A 19341-nucleotide genomic window follows, 5' to 3' on the forward strand; every position below is an offset into this window, starting at 1 on the left:
GCAATAATGCCACCAACAACAACCAAAACTAGGCTACTCATTGCATGTAAACTAATTGTAACGTTTTATTGTGAATCAAATTAAAATGTTCTTCTCTTTGCAAACGTAGGCAGAGGCATATAGTGACAGATTAATTCAATAATGTTGCAAAGATATTGCATCAATCCATATGGTTCATTATGCTACTAGGCTATTTGTTTTGCCTTACTCTTTATTCATTTAGGCTATTTATTCAGTTATTCATCATCTTCCGTCCTTCGCACTACTTGTGTAGCGCACGCAACTTCACCTGTCACTCATCATCGTAGGGGAGGTGTTTGGAATCATTCCCGCGTTACAATCATCAGCCAATCAAGGCGGACACTTCAGTCAAGCTCGTGCATGAGTAATGACGTCATCCATAGCAACGAAGACTCATCATCACTCTTAGTTTAGGAGTTGTCATTTTTCTTTACTAAAAGTAGGTCTGAAAGGCGTTGTGAATAACTTTTAAGAGAAAACTCCTAGCTAAAATCTTTTAGTGCGATTTAGGAGTACTCCTAGTGGTAAGATAAAATGCTTTGTGAATACGGCCCCTGGTCCACAATCTAGCTTTGATCAAATTTAAGAGTAAGCTGAAAAATGACCCTCACTATTTAATGTAGTGAATTATTTCTATCATACTTAAATATATATATATATATATATATATATATATATATATATATATATATATATATATATATATATATATATATATATATATATATATATATATATATATATATATATATATATATATATTTGTTGTACATTACAAATCAGTAGATAAAATAATAAATGGTCTCATAATTATTATTTTATTACATTCTTGATTTATCTTGTTTTTTAAATGTTAGCATTATTAAATCAACAATTCCATATTGATTTTACAGTTCTCCCATTCTAAGGTGCATTCATTTTCTCTTTTAATGAATGGAAATGATTAAATAGCGTGACTAGTTACTTCCCATGATCTTGTGTACGAATAATCCATTATAGAAATCACACAGAACTATTAAAATTAAACACTTAACTGTATTAACTGTGGACACATTTAAAGTTTACACATTATTTACAATTTGTCATTTATCAATCTCACAAATCACCTGTATTTAATGGAGACATAAAAAAGGGATAAATTAAGGAAATAATTTAATCATTCAAAATGCATTATTTTAACAAATTGCTGCATATAAATTAAAAATAATATATTCATTATTACTAATTGTATAATTATAGGATATATTATATTTATAAATTATATTAAATCATCGACATAATTTTATTTATATTCTAGGGTTTGATCTCATTGAACCTAATTTGCAAAATGCTTCCATTTGTCAACATGAGTTAACAACATTAACTAACACTGCACAACAGGTTACGTCTAAACTATTTATTAATCGTAAAATCAACATTTCTATCTGTTAAAAAGGCCGATTATTTAATGGACCTGAGTTAACATGAACTAACAATGAACAGTTGTATTTTTATTAACTAACTTTAAGTAATAGATAATAACAAATGCATTGTTCATTGTAAGTTAATGCATTAACTAACGTTAACTAATGGGACCTTATTGTAAAGAGTTACCAGTTCTGCCCTTCATCTCAACCGGAAGGATTGGACACGTGACACGTCAAGCTCACTTTTCTTACCAACATACGCAGGTTTGAGCACGCGTTAATCAGTGACCAATGCTCATAACTATGCTACCTTTATCATTTATTGCATTATATTTATATTACCTGCACATATTCATGCAAGAACTGAACGTCAGTTCGCTTGAGGCAGAAATGCACCACTTCTGTTATCAGTGATGAGCGATGATGACCTCGTCAAATATTTGCATAGTCGTCAGTATCCGATAGGTGGCAGTATAGTACATGCAAAAGCAGTCTCACTACATGCAATACACACATTTGAAGTCATTTCAGTTGCTTTATTTCCCCTTCATGGATATATACACTGACAGAAACACACACGTGAGAGTAACACCAACTATCAGCTTTTCACTCGGCAATCTCACAGGGACAAATCGGCAGATCTAGAACACTTTGGACTAAAGCAGAAGGGACGATCAAAGAAAGACAATATAAAACAAGTACAAAATAAAAGACGATTCCCCAACTGTAATGGGACGTTTCAAGGCTGAGCAGTTGCCATAGAGCTCTTGGCGCCACAAAAGGGGAAATTAAAAGTAGACCATCTTTTGTCATTTCCCCAGAGCTTCCACTCAGCCTCGTTCGCTAATCGCTGGCTCGGGTTCCCACAAAACCAAAACACTTCAATGCAATTACAAAGAGCGGCGACTGAGACTTAAGATGCCTGGAATGATGGGTTAATTCATACAATTACACTTAAAATAGATGCATATATAATGTATATGTACACAATACAAACAACCTTCACAGATTTTGACTTGATACACAGGACATTTCATTAATGTTTGGAGAGGGTTTGTTTGATAAAATCGAGTTTTATCATCGTTAGTAGTGCAGCCCATGGGATCTTGCAATTACAGAAGCGACGCTTCCGTGCCTCGGCAGTTTTTGGCCAACGTGATTATTTGTGTTAGTGTTAATGAACGGGCTTGGAGGGGTTTCCAGTCGGACACACTGAGGTCTACTGTGCTAGAAAATTGCTGAAGTATTCAATTCTGACTATGCCAAAGAATAATTAGGTCAATAACCAGGGAGGTTTTTACAAATGCATAGTTGCTTTAAAAGTTCTAGAACAGAATGGCCACATCCTTCATCGTGGATGTGAGATTTAAAGAAGATGTGAAATGTTGAGACAGATAATATGGCTTGGGCGATGAGTGAGGTCTTTACTCCAGAGACTGCAGCATGAGCAGCTGCTTCAGCACCTTCGTCTGGCTGGTCTCTCGGATCTCTCCTGCCAGAAACATCTCGTCCACCACCGTGTAGACCTGAAACACAACAGCATTTAGTCAATATTTAGTCATTCAGAAATGTAATCCTAACCCTCTTAATGCCCGGTACACATTGAACGATTTTGGGCTGTCCCAGACGAAAGATGACCAATCGTGGCGATTCCTGTTGTACAGTGAAAAGACGGCCGTTGTCCATTACCCTTCAAATTGCGCAAACTGAAATTGCAAGTTGAAAATACACCCAATAGAAACACGTCAATTTCGAAAAAAAAAAAAAGTTTTTGCGCTCGCATGAGGTGGTTTTTCAGGAAATTCGAAAAAGAAATATTTCGCAAAACTGCAATGGAAACAGTTTTTGCGCGTTTACAGGTCACCTGACGTAGATGACGCGGTATGTTTGGACAGAATACGAGACAGAGGTCTTTATTAAATTCATAAAGGACAAAAGAATTACAGGAATACTGGATTCTAAACCTCAAAGATCCTCAAAGACCTCGAAGCAGAAATGAGTGAGAAACACCCAGAAACCAAGTATAAGGGTCTTTCCTTACCATTAATGACTGGATAACATGACTACGTCTCCTTCGATTAATAATAATGGGCAGTGCAGTGGCTGGGATATACGTAAACCTGCCAACATCCGTCACCATGATTTTTGGAATGACTTATCACGAGAGGAAAAAATTACGGACGATAGATAGATATAGATAGATAGATGCTACGACCTACGTCTACTAACTAGCCAATAAAACGGCATCATGAAATAGCGTATTGATCAACGTGACATGGTGCTAAAACTTAAAACCATTTCCTCGAGCTCCATTTACAAAATTGGCATGCCAAGTTGGTCTCTTTTCCCTAGCCATATTCTCCACTTTTGCTTCAGCGCTCATAAAAACCACAATTGTCAAAGTACGATTCATCTTGCTCTATTTGTTTAGCACTAGCTCATGCTGTAAATGTAAGATTAACTTTTATATTGTTAGAAATATTTCAAGATGAACACTTTTCCGTGTTTTTTTTTTCCATTTTGAGTAAAATTGTTCAAATGGGAGTATCAAATATGATCCATCAGGCTTTTGAGGAACGTTTATTACTGTATTGTATTGTATTGCATTGCATGATATGTTTTGCTCTACAGAGCTTTGATTATGAAAATCATCTTACTAAGGGGCTGTTTACATGACGCAGCTTTCAACAACTAAAAACAGAAAACCTTTTAAGTGTTTTGGCCATTTTATTACACGACAATGGCGTTTTTGAAAATTATACCGTTATCGTATTACATGTTCAGTCTATACAGATCCGTGTAATCGGGGATCGTTTTGACAACGTTGTCATCTGTATGCGAAACTTCAATTTTTAGTACATCATTGACGTGTAAATGTACCCTAAAGCCCTATTCGCACTGTATTGGTATTATCTGGGGACCTTGTGTGATTTAGAAATCACCCCCCACATCTGAATTTCATATGGCGCATTCGCACGGGATAAGCGAAGCCTGTGATTTTACTCGAATTTACTGACTTACCTCCCGGATATGATGTCAATATGCTATTGCTTGGAAATGTCTTCTTGTCGTTATTATAGGTCTAGCTGTATGATAAATCATAAACAGAAGAATATTCCGATATGACCCAGCACCCAAATTACTATCAAATCACTCCAACGCAGCCTCCATTCTTCGCGAAAGATGGATAAAAAGGCACACAGGAAACAAAAATCTTGAAAAAATTATATACGACCCCGCCAAATCACAGAGATGCCGATTCGCACGGGACTAATATCACCACAGGACCTCTGTGTTCGGCAGAATACGGTAGGTCATTTGCGGGGGAATTTTTACTTTACAAATTACAGACATGGCCGATTCGCACGGGATTAAGATCACAGACAACCTCCGCAATTATTACAAATAACTAGAGGTCACCAGGTAATGCTAATCCAGTGCGAATAGGGCTTAAGACAAACTATTGGGAGATAAAGAGTGACAGCTGAAATTTAGATGCATTTCATGCAAGTAATTTTAAATGTTATAAGATCTCATTGATTTACATTACAAGCAAATCAGATTCAGAATTTCATCTTGAATTTCACTGTTTGGCCATATACATCAGCAACTGCAGCAAATTGCATATTCTTGCTCAGATTGGGCCTATGAATAAAAATGAGGCTCCATATTCTCCTATATGAGCCATAAAATTGAGTCATATTGTTCCATTCCTGATATTTCTCACTATTATTTCATACGTCAGGCTTTACATGGTTTAAAATCTCATGAGCGTGCCTTTAGTGTGGGTCAAACCGTTCATGCAGTAGGTGGAATTAAAAATACATCAGATAATTAGCTCTGCGGAAATCAAATGCAATTATCTAAGGCAAATTTTTTTTTTAAATAATTACTTCTACCTATGCTGAATGGATGTGGATGTTCTTAATTGTATGACTCTTGTAATTATGCATCAGATAACTGTTGCCATGGATCTGCATTGCTGCTGAAACGGAGAGCTAATTACATATTTTTCTCACACTAGTTTTTTTCCCTGCTTGGGCTGTTTTTCTGCCAGTGAAGCTTCTCTAAATCGTCCTCTTAAAGAAACACTCCATGGATAGATGTAACCAAGTGTTTACCTTAACAATAAGGCCTCTGATTTGTTAAGGCAAGTCCTGCTGCATCATGTCAGTCAAACGTTTTTGAAAGAAATTAATACTTTGATTCACCAAGGATGCATTCAATTGATCAAAAGTGACTAAGACATTTACAATGTTACAAAATATTTCTATTTCAAATAATGCGGTTCTTTTGAACTTTCTATTCATCCAAAAATCGATGACGCTTTTCAGAAAAATAAGCAGCAGCACAACTGTTTTCAACATTGATAACAATATTAAATATTTTTTGAGTGGCAAATTAGCATATAAGAATGATTTCTGAAGGATCATGTGACATTGACTGAAGTAATGATGCTGAAAATTCAGCTTTGCATCACAGGAATAAATTACATTTTAAAATAGTAAACATTTCTTTTAAATTGTAATAATATTTCACATTATTTCTATTTTTGCTCAAATAAATGCAGCCTTGGTGAGAATTAGAGACTTTCAAAAACATTAAAAAAGCAAACTTTTGAACAGTAGTGAATAAACGCATATATAACTCTGTATTTAAGATGGATTGTTTACAATTTCTTCTTCATTTTTAGCCGTATTAGTGTAGTATTGGAATATTAGTTTAATCCTACACTTACCTTGTAGAAATTGAAGACCAGGTCTAATTCACACACATTGTGGAAATACTCATTCAAAACCTGTGGAGGAAGAGAAATACTGATCAGTTCCAATCCAGAATATACCTAGGATACAACAAGTGATTTCTGAGAAACGCTGTTGAAAGTCAATAGGACTGGGCAGCACAACACACTTGCAGCCAATCAGTAGTAGGGGGCGTGTCCACTCATGATTGTGAGAGAGAGAGAGAGAGAGAGAGAGAGAGAGAGAGAGAGAGAGAGAGAGAGAGAGAGAGAGAGAGAGAGAGAGAGAGAGAGAGAGAGAGAGAGAGAGAGAGAGAGAGAGAGTTGAAGAAAGACTGTAGAAAGGGAGATGGCTGAGAGCCATTATAAAAGAGAAAAGGTCAGAGGAATATCACTGGAAAAAGAAGAGATATGATCAGGCAAGAGCTTTAGGACCCGTGTTAATATTAGAAAAGCTTTCCAGCGCTGGAGAGACTGAAGCGGTAAGGCCTGAAAACAGACGTACAGGTCGAGTTGTTTCTTCTCCATACGTGAGTAACATTGGTTTTGCTGTTTCACTGATCAAAGATATGCTGTTGTTGTAATGTTAGCTACTGTATAGTAACAGGACAGTTTTGAGTTCATTGTTTGTCTGGAGCTGCTGACGACTAACAACCAACTCTTGCTTGTATATACTCTTGTGTACTGTATATTCATTTCTTGTTCCTCCTTGTCGTTCATTCGCCATCTTCTCTTTATTTTTCGTGAAGCATTATTTGCTTCACTTCAGCTATGATATAGTGACATCCACTCTTGCATTGCGTGTTTGTTTTTGGGGGCGGATCAATGAAGGGAGGGGCGTTTGATTGTATTTGTTTGGGTTGATTTCATATAATCGCTTAACCACAGTAGTCTCTCGTTCACCTCAATAAGTAGCAGCAAAACCCATGCTAGAGAAGCTGTTGACTGTTTTAGGTTGGTGACCCAGCCGTTTGTTTGTTCTTAATCCAGTTTTATTCAGCAAAGTGGGCTGGTTTGGGCAGAAGTGATGTGGGGATAATGTTGGGGGAGTTGTTTACAGTGAGGGTCAGAGGAAGTCCTAGAATTCCATGTCACAATGTTCTTGAACTCCTGGCCGCTGGTTTCCCTCACGGACACATTCCGTTTGTCTCTCAGACATGGAAAATTACACCCACAGAAGTGCTGCTCCAGTGCTCCTTTATTTACCTGGTGAGAGGTCTCGCTAAAGCGCATTTGTGTTTAGTCTAATTATATGCGTTACATGAAATTTTATTTAGATTGGAAATGTTTACGGTAGAGGTTAACAATATTGAATATCATTATGTTGACTATATAAAATTACATAGTACCAATGTTTTTAATGTGCTTTTTAAAGTTGCAGTATGTAATATTGACAGATAGCAGTTGAAATGGGTACTGTAGTCCAAATTCAAAATATTGTAGAGTTTTGATCCCCCGCCTCCTCAAACCCCACGCTGGTTACCAGATTGAGGACACGCAACAGGAACGAGTGCAGCTGACAACTGAAAGCGAAGTTGATCAGCTAATCTAATACATTTGCAATTTTTTTATTGATAAAGCTTGTCTTGTCTGCGATCTCTGACTTAGTTTGTTTGCTTGCTTCCATGACTGCAATACGCTTTTATTTTTCGCCAACTGGCAACTCGGGGTGTCGAAATGCTATTGGGTGAATTGACAGTGGGCGAATCACACGGACCAAAACAAAAACAGACATTCTGACACGGAAAGCACATTTCAAAGTAGAATAACTGGCTGTAGCATTGTTTTTCAGAGAAACAAGTATGTGAACTTAAGCATGTTTCCTAAATATCTGCAAACAGTTCAGTTTCATGCCCACTTATTTGTCACCAACTTGCAATTATGAGTGTTGAGATTTTTTTCTGATATAAATATCAGCTGCAAAAACTACCAAACTCAAACCATGATGTGTGTCAGCACTAGCATTTTAAATGCTTTGAAATCTTTGTTAAATAATACCACTTCTGTGTTTATGACGTATTTGGCCACATAGATAAAATGATTATCATTTCCAATTAGTAAAAAAACTGTGTGGAAAACATAATACCCTAAAGACTAGAAGCTTGAGGAAGAACAAGCAGGCAATCACTCTTAAACATGAATGAAAAGCTACATTTATCATGCTGCACATTAAGGACCTTCATTAAAGTTAATCTCCTGACGTTTCAAACTTCAAAACTTCCTGCAGATCTCATTTCGATTTAAGCTTCATAAAAGTGCATATAAGAGAGATTTTTAATTATAAATTCTGCACCGCATATGAGCATAATCAGTTTAATGCTCAGGAAATGTGCTGATTACACCATTTAGATGCTCAATTGAATGCGGAACACATAGATAATGATTTTACATTTCATTTAGTGGGAGGCGAAAAGGATCATTATATACAATAGAGGCCAAAAAAATGTATGTCCGAAGGGGATATTTGTCTTTAATGATACTACAAGTTTGATTAAACCATCAAAATATGAATATATATATATATATATGAATATATATATATATATATATGAATATATATATATATATATATATATATATATATATATATATATATATAAAATCTTTTTTTTTTATATTTTGATGGTTTAATCAAACTTGTAGGATATTTTATTTTTTAAACACTTTTAATATGAGGGAAGAACAAAGCACTAAACTTGGTTACGGTGTTTATTTGACAAAATTGTTTGTCAAAAAAGGCAAACTACAGCTACAGGTTTTATTTTACTATGCCAAAAAATGCATAGAAAACCAAAAAGCTCCCAGGAAAAGCCATACATTGACTACTACAACATGATTTTTTATTTACATAATCCAATATTTCATTGGTTCTCTCTTGTTGTTCATAATGTCTTTGTATGACAGCCTGGCCAAAAATGATGTCCACAATTTGTCATGTATCATTCCGTTATCACAAATAAAACAATTGACTCCAAGCAAACCTACGCAATATGCTTACAAAATCTTTAACACATTTTTAATAATGTTTAAATTAAGAGTGGAATTTTTCTAGGCCCAACATCACTTTTGGCCACTACTATACACAGACATTAAAATGATCTTCAGTGCGATTTACCTCAACAAAGTTGTGAATAGCTTCCAGGTAAGCCAGGTTATTGTCTGTCACATCCACACAGATGCAGAAGTACAGGCCGGCGTACCGCCTGTAAATGATCTTGAAGTTTCTGAACTGCGGAGGGAAACAACGCATTACAACGAAGGCCAACATATAAACCATTTTTGATGATTTGAACATTTCCTGGCGAAAAATCATTTTTGAAACTGAATACTTTTTGATGCCCCTAAAAATGACAATCCCCTTGTGAAGAAGTTCCTTTCTAAAGCATAAATGTAGCCTAACTATACATAGAAATATAGAAACCTAGTAAGCATGATATTATAAAGGCATAATATTTGCTAAAACAAATAATTGGCTTTTATGCTGTCATTTTACCAAATCCAAGAGACTCAATAAGAAATATTAACTAGAAAATATTTACATTTCTACCTGAGAAACATTTTACTTAATTTATTTTTACAGATCTTTTCACAATAAATATAGTCTCAAAGTGTGCTAATGATGTAACTGTGATGGGCAGTAACTCATCTAGTGTAAAAATGTTAAAAGTAAGTGTTGTACCTCAACAAAGTTGGTGTGTTTGGCATCACGGACTGTCACTACGGCGTGAACCTCTTCAATCAGCTTCTGCTTCTCATCATCATCGAACTGCATGTACCACTTGGCCAGCCTGGTCTTCCCTGCTCGATTCTGGATGAGGATAAAGCGGATCTGCAGAAGAAGAACAGGAGAAAAGTTTAGACCTAATTCTCACAAATCATCCAATATCATTCAATAAAGCTGAATGAGTCATGAATCTGACATACATAATGCTTGTTAGTATGTTTGTAGGTGTAATGACAGTGCATTTAAGAATTGTAATAGCTTAAGACGCATGAGCCGCCATTATAAACGTATAATGGATTATATCATTTAAATGAGATAACATATAACATACTAGACAGGTTATACAGAGTTTGCATAAAAAAAACTAGGCAGGAGCATTTCGCTTCATTCATTCGGCATTATTTCTATTCTGACTCGGATTAGAGTAATGAAAGGCTGGTTATGTTTGTCTCTTGGATATTATAGTCCATATATTATGTCTATATAATATGATTTATGACCTTGGTCGTGTTGTTATAATCGGCATATATACTAACGTTAGCATGTTAGCCGAGAAGAACAGACACTCAAATTACTCAAAATAATGATTCGAACAAGCACAAAATAGGCATCTGCACTTACCATTGTGATCTGTATTTGTCGTTCACCGTGGCCTTAGTAATTTTAATCAATGTTTAATTGATTTAATTACGAAATAAAGCAGCCTCAGCTTGGGTTAGGTTCTGTAGCCGCCCGCTATCTTCACTGGACAGGATGCGAGCAGAGGGCCGTTGGCGCTAGGAATGATGGGTAATGTAGTTTTGTCAGTTGGCTGTAAACATACATCGATATCAAGAGAATGTGCTTTTTATACTACAATTACAATCGTACACCGGGGTTGAACTGTCGATGATAGCACATGACTTAAAGGTACAATTTAAACCATTATAGATGTTTGGTAGGACTTTTGCTTTGGGATTAGTTACCAAATAAACCCCAGGGCGCGTGTGAATAATAGGCTAATAGCGTGAAATAATGTTAATGACAGCTTTTATGAACATTAATCCAGTGGGGTTCAAACTTTAGCCAACAGAAAAAAGGAAAACCCAACATAAAACGACATTTTCTTTAAAAGTGTGTAGGCTAGGCTACCTATTATGAATGTAGGCTAAACTACACACATTTTCACATTTGACATCAAACATTTCTGTTTTTCATTATTATTATTTTTAATGCTAGGCTATATGTTTTTATGAATCTATTCATGGACCCCCACAGGACTTTCCCATACCTTTGACCATAGCCAAATATTCTAGAATATGTAGTCATTATATATAGCCTACTCATTTTTGATAGAGATAATAGACTATAGAATAAGAATTGTTCATGTGAGATAAAAGAAAAGGTTCCAGAAGAACATTCAAGAAGAAATCGTTCATCTAGATCAGACCATATTGATAGATTTAGTAAGTCAAGTCAAGTCAAGTCATCTTCATTTATATAGCGCTTTTAACAATGTAGATTGTTTCAAAGCAGCTTTACAGAGATAAACGTATAATTTATGGTAACAGAGATTGTTTTGGCTTTATAGCGGTTCTTTAGTAAAGTTATTTTCCAGCTAAGGTTAGTTATGATTGATTCGCTTCAATAAGCATAGATAGATAGACAGACAGACGGAAAGACATCGATTCAAATATTTTTAGTGTAGTGCAGTATATATATATATATATATATATATATATATATATATATATATATATATATATAAACAACATATTTCTGTATTTTTTTCTGCATTTCTGTTTTCAAAAGAAATTACTTTTATAGAAATATTTGGCTTTTACTTTTTTGTGGGAGTCTTACATGAAAAACAATAGCATCTGGACAATGGCCCCATGCAGTGTGAACTCATTTCTCATTACTCGTTTCTTGCCTTATTTTTTGGATACATCTTTAAAAATGGAGGATCATATTTCATGTTACATCACCACACTTGTGTTCTGTGCTTCAGCTTGTTAAGGATAGTAAGTTTGTCTACTACAGAACATTGTCCAGAAGACTTGGACGGGGTCTCTGCACATATTCAGAGGGGGGTTGGGGCTCTGATTGTTCAGAGATTGCACAACTGTGAGAGCGAGGAATGCGGCGGCCCTTGGGACTTAGAAATATTTTAGCTGCAGTCTAGAGGTGGGAGCAGAGACCTTTCGCAGTTTCTTCACTTCACCAAAAACAGTTTGTTGTGAAAGGCTGCTGTTTTTTTTTTAAACTAATGAACTGTGTCATGATAAATATACCATTATGAACTCCAAAAAAACTGGATTTAGCTTCTGTTTCTGTCGTTTTAGAACCACATTTCATTTTGTATTTATTAACAACAGAAAGCATGAGCTCTTTTTATTTAACTTTCTAAGTGACTCTCTCTAATTGGACTCACATAATCAATAATATGAATAATGATGGTGATAATAATGACTATTTACAGTGTAAAAACACACGTGACAATCAATGTTATTTCAGCATTATTTATTAATACAGTTTTTACACAAATTTTGTTATATTTTTTGTTATACTTTTATTAGATTTTGTTGTCTTTTTAAAATATTTCTTTTTAGGTTTAATTTTCAGGGTTAAATTTTAGTTTTTATTTATTTTATTTTAGTTTTAGTTTTAATTGCAGTGTTTTAACTTAAACTTATTTCAGTAAGTTACGGAGCCAACATTAATTTTTTTTTGTTGGTATTTTCTATGTTGTTCATCTAATATTTAATCTTTTTTTTTTATTTCAGCATTATTTCAATCAACAAAAATGTTTTAAAAGTTGTATTTGTAGCTCAAATCGACAATAATAACCTTGGTGACAACATGCTCGACTTTTATGAAAAATACTTTTGTCCTGGCAACATAGTTCAACCTTCATAAGGCGGCCGACATATTCTTGTATACATATGTTCATTTATGTACTCTACATATATTACAAAAACAGTGGATTTTTTATGATATATAAAATAAAAGTTTATTTTTTATTTTTTTCAAATTTTTTATTTGAATATTGTTGAATATTTTGATTCGAATCAGTTTTATTTTATTTATTTTTTATAAACCAACATATAACCAAACAAACCGCATATTTTTGTATTTGTATTTGGATTCAAAGTTTTATATCTGCTGAAATTGAGCCCTTTTGACAACTCTCCCCGTACTCTTATATATATTCCTATATAGCGAGAAAATGTGTTACTAACTAGAATATTATTTGTTTAAAATGAAAAAAAAAAGCAGTAATAACATCATTCATAATTGCACTGGACAAAAGCACCCAGATTATCTGTGCTGCGCGTTATAATAGTGTGTGTGAGCGCGCGCGCGCGCGCGTCCTCGGTAATTGTGTCCATGCGCGAGACTACAGAGGAGGGAGGAGAGACCGAGAACGGGAGAAGGGCCGCCATTATTGGGAAGCTGAAAAAACACATTAACACACACATTCACACACGCACCGTCACTGAATTTCGCCTTTATGTTGCGAGAAGTGCTTTTTTCCGCTGGAGACCTGCGCTGTTCTCCACAGACCGCGTGTTGACGACTGAAAGGTGTGATAAACATGGACAACTCGAGATGTTTTGGACACAACAAAGGAAATTATAAGTGCTCAAAAACAACGTGGTGAACCCAAGGGAAGACTCAACGATACAAAGCTGTTTTTCCCCCTCTCTATAACTCTCTCTCCCTCTCCTTCAACGCCCCCATCCTTTCCAACAAGAAACAGTGATCTGATGTTTCAGTCTGGTTTTTCCTCGATGCTTTTTCTTGTCTTTTTGTGCTGCATTTGGGAAGAGGGACGCAAATCAGATTGTTGAAAACTTTCAGAATACGACCAGTCATTGAACGAAGAGATTGTGCTGCGGTCGGACAGCTGAAGAAGGGAAACGCCGATGTTTATGGGACTACTGCTGGACTATTTTTATTGTTATTCCTCATCTTGATGAATTTCTGAGCCGGTTTCTGCTGCTGCAGATAAAGGAGTGAAAGAGAAGAGAGAGGGAGGCATGCTGTGGTATGTATGCGCCAGTCCTTTTCTTTTCCTTCATCTAGATTTCCTAATTCCAAGGGATCCTGTAAGCAAACTGGTTTGTGGCTATAAAAACTCTATTGGGCTGATTTAATGTGTATAGGGGAAACTAGAGGGCTGTATGTAGATTTTTCTTTTCAACTAAAACGGTGATATTGTGTGATCGATCCGGAGTTTGTTACATCTTTTCCTTTGAACATGTTCTCATATCAGTGCTCAGAGCTGTCAAGACAGTATGTGTGGCGTATGTTTTACATCTTTTAAAATAATTTTTAGTACATTTAAAATCCACGTTATGATGGATCCGGGTTATGACAAAGCCAATAACATCATAATCGTTGCTGGGTTTTATGTAAGTTAAATCCAGATGGAAATGGGTGAACGACTGTTTGGCTTTCAGATCTGATATACAACAATATTCTGATTTCATGATAACAGAGTTTGGTCATATTCTGATTATGTAAGAGTCATATAAACATTAAGCATGAATATATGGATTAAGCCAAAATTTTGTTTTTTTTTTCTTCAAAACACCTATCCAGAATATCCAACATACGTTTATAAATTATTTAATTCCTCACATGCCCACAAAAATATAATTTCGGGTGATGTCAGATACAGACAGTTTAAACCTTTCCAATTTATATTTTGCAACAATACGTTTTTTTATTGTTAAGGAAGTAGAATTAATGGAACGAATGGAATGTCCAGTGTTTTTATTAAAGAATGCACATGATTGCATTATACGAACCCATTTCAGAAAAATGCTTAATTAAAATATGCACTTTTTTTTTGGACATAAGGCAGTATAGATGTTCTGTCATTTTAACATTGTCTTTTTTGCAAGTGCTGGTTCTAAATGATATTTTGTGAAATATACTGTTTGATTAGGAATATTTGAGTTTGGTTGAATAAGCCTCTTGGTGACGCTCCAAAAACAGCTGGTATTGACCAGGCTGGGGAACTGGTAGAGGTCCGACCCTGTGACCTATTGCATGGTAGTTCAGTATGACAAGGGTAGCTAAATACATACTGAAGTTTACATAACAGTGTGAATCTGTTATATTCATTTATCTTCTATATCTGCTGAAGTTACAGCAAATTGAGTGTGATATAACCCTGTCAGACCCCTGGGGTTTCAGACCCCAGATGTTTGTGTTTTGTCATAGGAACTAGCAAATTGTTAGGCATTAATCGGTCAAAATCTATTGCTTTTAGATTATTATAACAGAACCAATCATATTTAATACTTAATAAAGTTTTTATTTTAGTGATTTTGAGTTTGTATTGTCTGAAATAATGCTGCTGTCGTTCAGTTGCATAACATCAGTTCTGTTGTAACAGTTTTTGGAAAATGCAGATTTCATAATTACTATTTTTTTTAATAAATTGGCCTGGCTGATATACTGAACTGTCAGTACTCATGATTAACTTATTTTAAGATTGCTCTTCATCTAACTTGAGTAAATTCCCCCGCCTAGACTTTATCAGGTACAGTCCACATTATGTGAAATATTCCAGATTGGTGTTTGTGTGCGTGATGATGGTGTGTATTTGTTCTACTGCTCAACTGTCGCACATGTAATAGATTAATCTGTGGCCCCTAGCTGGAAAGCCTTTAGTTATGTGTTGCCTTCTTGCATTCAGGGGCATCATTTTTAAGCCCCCTTGACAATGTAATATCAGTTGAATCAGATTGTTATTTCTTCAGGGAAGACATGATGTAGATGCACAAGAAAGAACATCAGCGAGTGCGCAAGTCAGACGGTGAGGAATTTGACGACGATGCTTGATTGAGTAAAAATGTGTCGGTGTTCCTCAGATAAAGTCATGCAGATGAAAGTTCATCAAATCAGGAATGAACGATAAGGGTTGGAATGTCTGTTCAGTCAAGCTCTGAGGCCGTTTCCCATTGGAGTAGCAGAAAGGCTTGTTTCATTTATTATTCTGCACTTTAACAAGATGTTTAAAGGGATAGTTCACTCTAAAATTAAAAATCTGTCATCATTTACTCGTGCTCGTGTCATTCCAAACCTTCTCTGGAACACAACAGAATATATTTTAGCACACTAATGGCAGTTCACTGCTAATTTGGCAAATTAGTGGATAATTCGTGTGAAATCATATGATCTGGTAGTGCCTCGCTAACAGGTTCAAGAGTGGACAGTCATTCTTTTTTTTCTAAAAAACATCCGTTTCCGTATTAAAATAGTATGGCTCATAAAAAAAAAAAAAAAAAAAAAATATGTATTGTCTGTACAATGAAAGCCAATTGTATCCTAAATTGTTTTGACCCCAGTGCTCTATAAAATAGCATCTTTATGTGTTTTGCAGAAGAAAGTCAGTCATACAGGTTTAGAATGACTTAAAAGTGAGTAAATGACGGAATAGGCCTATTTATTTTTGGGTGAAATATCCCTTTAAGAACCGGATTTATTAAACGGGGCGAATAAGCGCGAGAGCGCAATTCCAAAAAAGCGCTGATGGCAGTGTAAAGTTCTGCACGTGATCCTAGTGACGACGCGCACATTAAAGAACACGTTTCCATAATGACCAACACGATCTTAGCCTGACAAGCCAGACCCACATCAAGATGTTGGGTCTGGGAACACACATTGGCAGGGCTCAATCCGAGGGGCGGGATTCCAATTCCCTCTGCACGCAATAGGATAGCGCTACAATCAACCAGCGCGTATTCCCAACAGCGGAGCTAACGTTAGTTGATAGATTCAACTTTTGCCGTATCTGGTCAGCAAAACTCCAAACACATCTTCCTTTTTTAAGAATGACTTCAGTGCAGTTTTTTGTTCTTTTCTCAAAGGAAAGCTTAACTCCAAGTCCTCCAGAGTCGCGGCCAAAGCCGATTCGAAAGACCGCTGTTCGCCAGGAGCAGCCGCCATCTTCTTTGTTTTCAAGTAGCAGGGAACCGTCGCAACTCTGTCGTCATTATGTTAAGCCCACCCGCCGACTCTATTCACGATATGATTGGCCTGACTAGAGTTTGGTTTTTCCAGCTCGCAAGCCAACGGAGAGTTGCTAGACGACACTGGCTGCAAAATAAAATTAGATTTCATCTAGATTTCTACCAAGAGCAGCGCAAATTAGCGTCTGGTTTAAGACATGCTTTTTTGGGGCGGTGAATAGTGGCGCAAATACCAGTAAATTGACTAGTGCAAACCTTAGTAAATCACCTTGTGTGATTAATTTAAAAACACATACATTTTGCTTCTGAAATGGAAACTCCTACAAATAAGGTCATCCGCAAAAATAACTGTGTCCACACCTTTTCAGTGCCAATTTTGAACTCTGTGTCTTTAGTAAATCCTGACAGTAGTTTTTTTTAACACCAATAGAGGGTTTGCACTGGAGCAAGCTGTTAGTAGTAAATCTGGCCCTAAGAGGATTGTGCCAAACGATTTGTACAAATAGTAAGTGAATGAGACTTTCTGATCATTTGCCTGATCATTCGGACAACTGTTGCCTGCTTGTCTTGTCCTAGCAACACTGGTACTGTAAATGCTTAAAGCTCATACCTGTTATACAGAGTCTGAACTTTACAGACTCTAAATTGTTCAAGTGAGTGAAACATGCGTTCCTTCCTGTGATCTTTCATTTCTGAACGCAGACCCCGCGACCCCTCCGAGCCCCTTAGCTGAAATGTGAAGAATGCAGGAGGATTCAATGTAATCAAACTCTTTTGGCTTGGAGCACAACTGCCATGTTTCTCCTTTCCTCTGTAGCATGTGCTCTGAGTGAAGGTTAACAGTTGAGGTTGTGCATGGTTTCACAAGTGAGTGTTTTTAAAAGGGTGGATCTCCCATAAATGACTCATCTGTCATAATTTTCTCACCCTCATGACTCTCTTCCAAACCTGTATGACTACATGCTTTCCTTTTACGGTTAAGAGCAGCTTGGACATTCTGCTAGATAGCTGCTTTTACGCACCACACAAGAATATTTAAAACAACATGAGTGTGTGTAAATGAGTTTTCAGTGTGACTGCTTTGGAATTCAGAGCAGAAAAAACTGTGATTTGTTGTCTTGTCTTGTCTCCGTAATGTTGAACAGGTAGACAGAACTCGGGGGAGATGCTGTGATTGCAATCTGTTGAAGGAGCGGCTTTGCTTTCCCCGAAATTCACAAACATTTTGAGCCGGCCGATGGAAACGCTAGATAAACGTAGTGGGCTTATGAGAGTTTAATCTCTCATTCCTCAGCCCTGTTCACGTTATCTCGCATATATATTTCAGCTGATGTGATCCAGTCACCATGTATGCAGTCCAGTTCTGAGACCATACACCTAATGTGCTATTTGGGCCTTTATAAGCATGATATTTAGACATTTGTAGTTGACATTAGTATTAATAGGGACATTTGCTGGACAAGCACACCTTTAAATGCTTTCCACCTTTGCTAATATAAGTGTGATTTGCACGAACAGAGGCGCCTGTGATCCATCTAAGCCCTTTCGCTGTGCCTTCAGCGCTAGCCACTGTTCATCTGCCAAGTGTCTGGCCCGTAAGACCCGTCCACTTGCCAAACGTTGCAGAAAAGGGTGATTGGTAATTTAATCCTTTTCATTTATTTTCCCAGTTCCATTTTCTACTTGAATTCAGCATGTCATGACTGAATAATTAGTTGTGCTTGCTAAGGCAAGCATCACTATCAATATTGCTCATACTTAGGGTTGGGATTTAAACAAACCTCTAGCCTTAGCAACCACCCTGAAACCGTGTTGGGTGTGTAGCGTTGCTACAAATAGCGAAGCTACATTTCTCGGTAGTTGCATCATTCGTTTTGAAAGAATGCAGGTTTTTAGTAGAAACCCTATTTTAATAATTAAGTAGTGCGATAGCATTGACAAACTCATTTTCTCCAACAGTTTTTTCCAAAATCAAGCTGTTTATAATTAGAACAAAATAGTGGGATTCGAGCATGATTAATCATTTTGGGTTCTTTCAGTTAGTTCTTTTCAACAATATCAAATGATTTTACATTTATGAACAACATAAAGTAGTTTAAATTAGGCTTTTTTTTGGTAACCAGCTACTTTGTAATCGAATAGCAACAGCTTGGTGATAGTGATGCACTAAAATAACTTTTATTGATCTGAAAACTGAAAAAAATAACACAGTATTAGGTAATTGAATACAGTATGATGTTCAGGTTGTCGTGTTCACAAGTGATAAATCAGCCGTAGTAAATTTCTTAACTCAAAAATCTTCTGTATAGCTAGTTATTTTTGGTCGTGGTGAAGTGCGTCCACACAGCTGACATTTATACTGGTTGTACTTTATCAATTTTGTGTGTAGACACTGACACAGTCAAGTCGGTCAATGATTTAGGCCCTCAAAACTGTTTAGGTCGAAACAGAAAATTACATTTTGTTTGCTTTACGTTTACT

General features: G+C 36.2%; 2 protein-coding genes across 2 annotated transcripts in view; one reads left to right on the forward strand and one right to left on the reverse strand.

The window, feature by feature from the left end:
- Nucleotides 1–1730: 1730 nt before the first annotated feature.
- Nucleotides 1731–19341, reverse strand: part of ap2s1 (adaptor related protein complex 2 subunit sigma 1) — a 35094-nt gene continuing 17483 nt past the window's right edge. Inside the window, exons 2-6 of the mRNA XM_081369832.1 lie at nucleotides 10514–10668; nucleotides 9848–9997; nucleotides 9284–9397; nucleotides 6166–6225; nucleotides 1731–2953 (exon numbers count right to left, since the gene is read on the reverse strand). Of these exons, the coding sequence (XP_081225958.1) occupies nucleotides 2852–2953; nucleotides 6166–6225; nucleotides 9284–9397; nucleotides 9848–9997; nucleotides 10514–10516 (429 nt within the window). The 5' untranslated portion in view covers nucleotides 10517–10668 and the 3' untranslated portion in view covers nucleotides 1731–2851. The remainder of the gene's footprint in view (nucleotides 2954–6165; nucleotides 6226–9283; nucleotides 9398–9847; nucleotides 9998–10513; nucleotides 10669–19341) is intronic.
- arhgap35a (Rho GTPase activating protein 35a) overlaps nucleotides 13280–19341 on the forward strand; it is an 82912-nt gene continuing 76850 nt past the window's right edge. The window contains exon 1 of the mRNA XM_081369831.1: nucleotides 13280–13922. The gene's annotated coding sequence lies outside the window, so the exon portion shown is untranslated. The remainder of the gene's footprint in view (nucleotides 13923–19341) is intronic.

This window comes from Scardinius erythrophthalmus, assembly GCF_964197995.2.
Source record: "Scardinius erythrophthalmus genome assembly, chromosome: 7".
NCBI lineage: Eukaryota > Metazoa > Chordata > Actinopteri > Cypriniformes > Leuciscidae > Scardinius > Scardinius erythrophthalmus.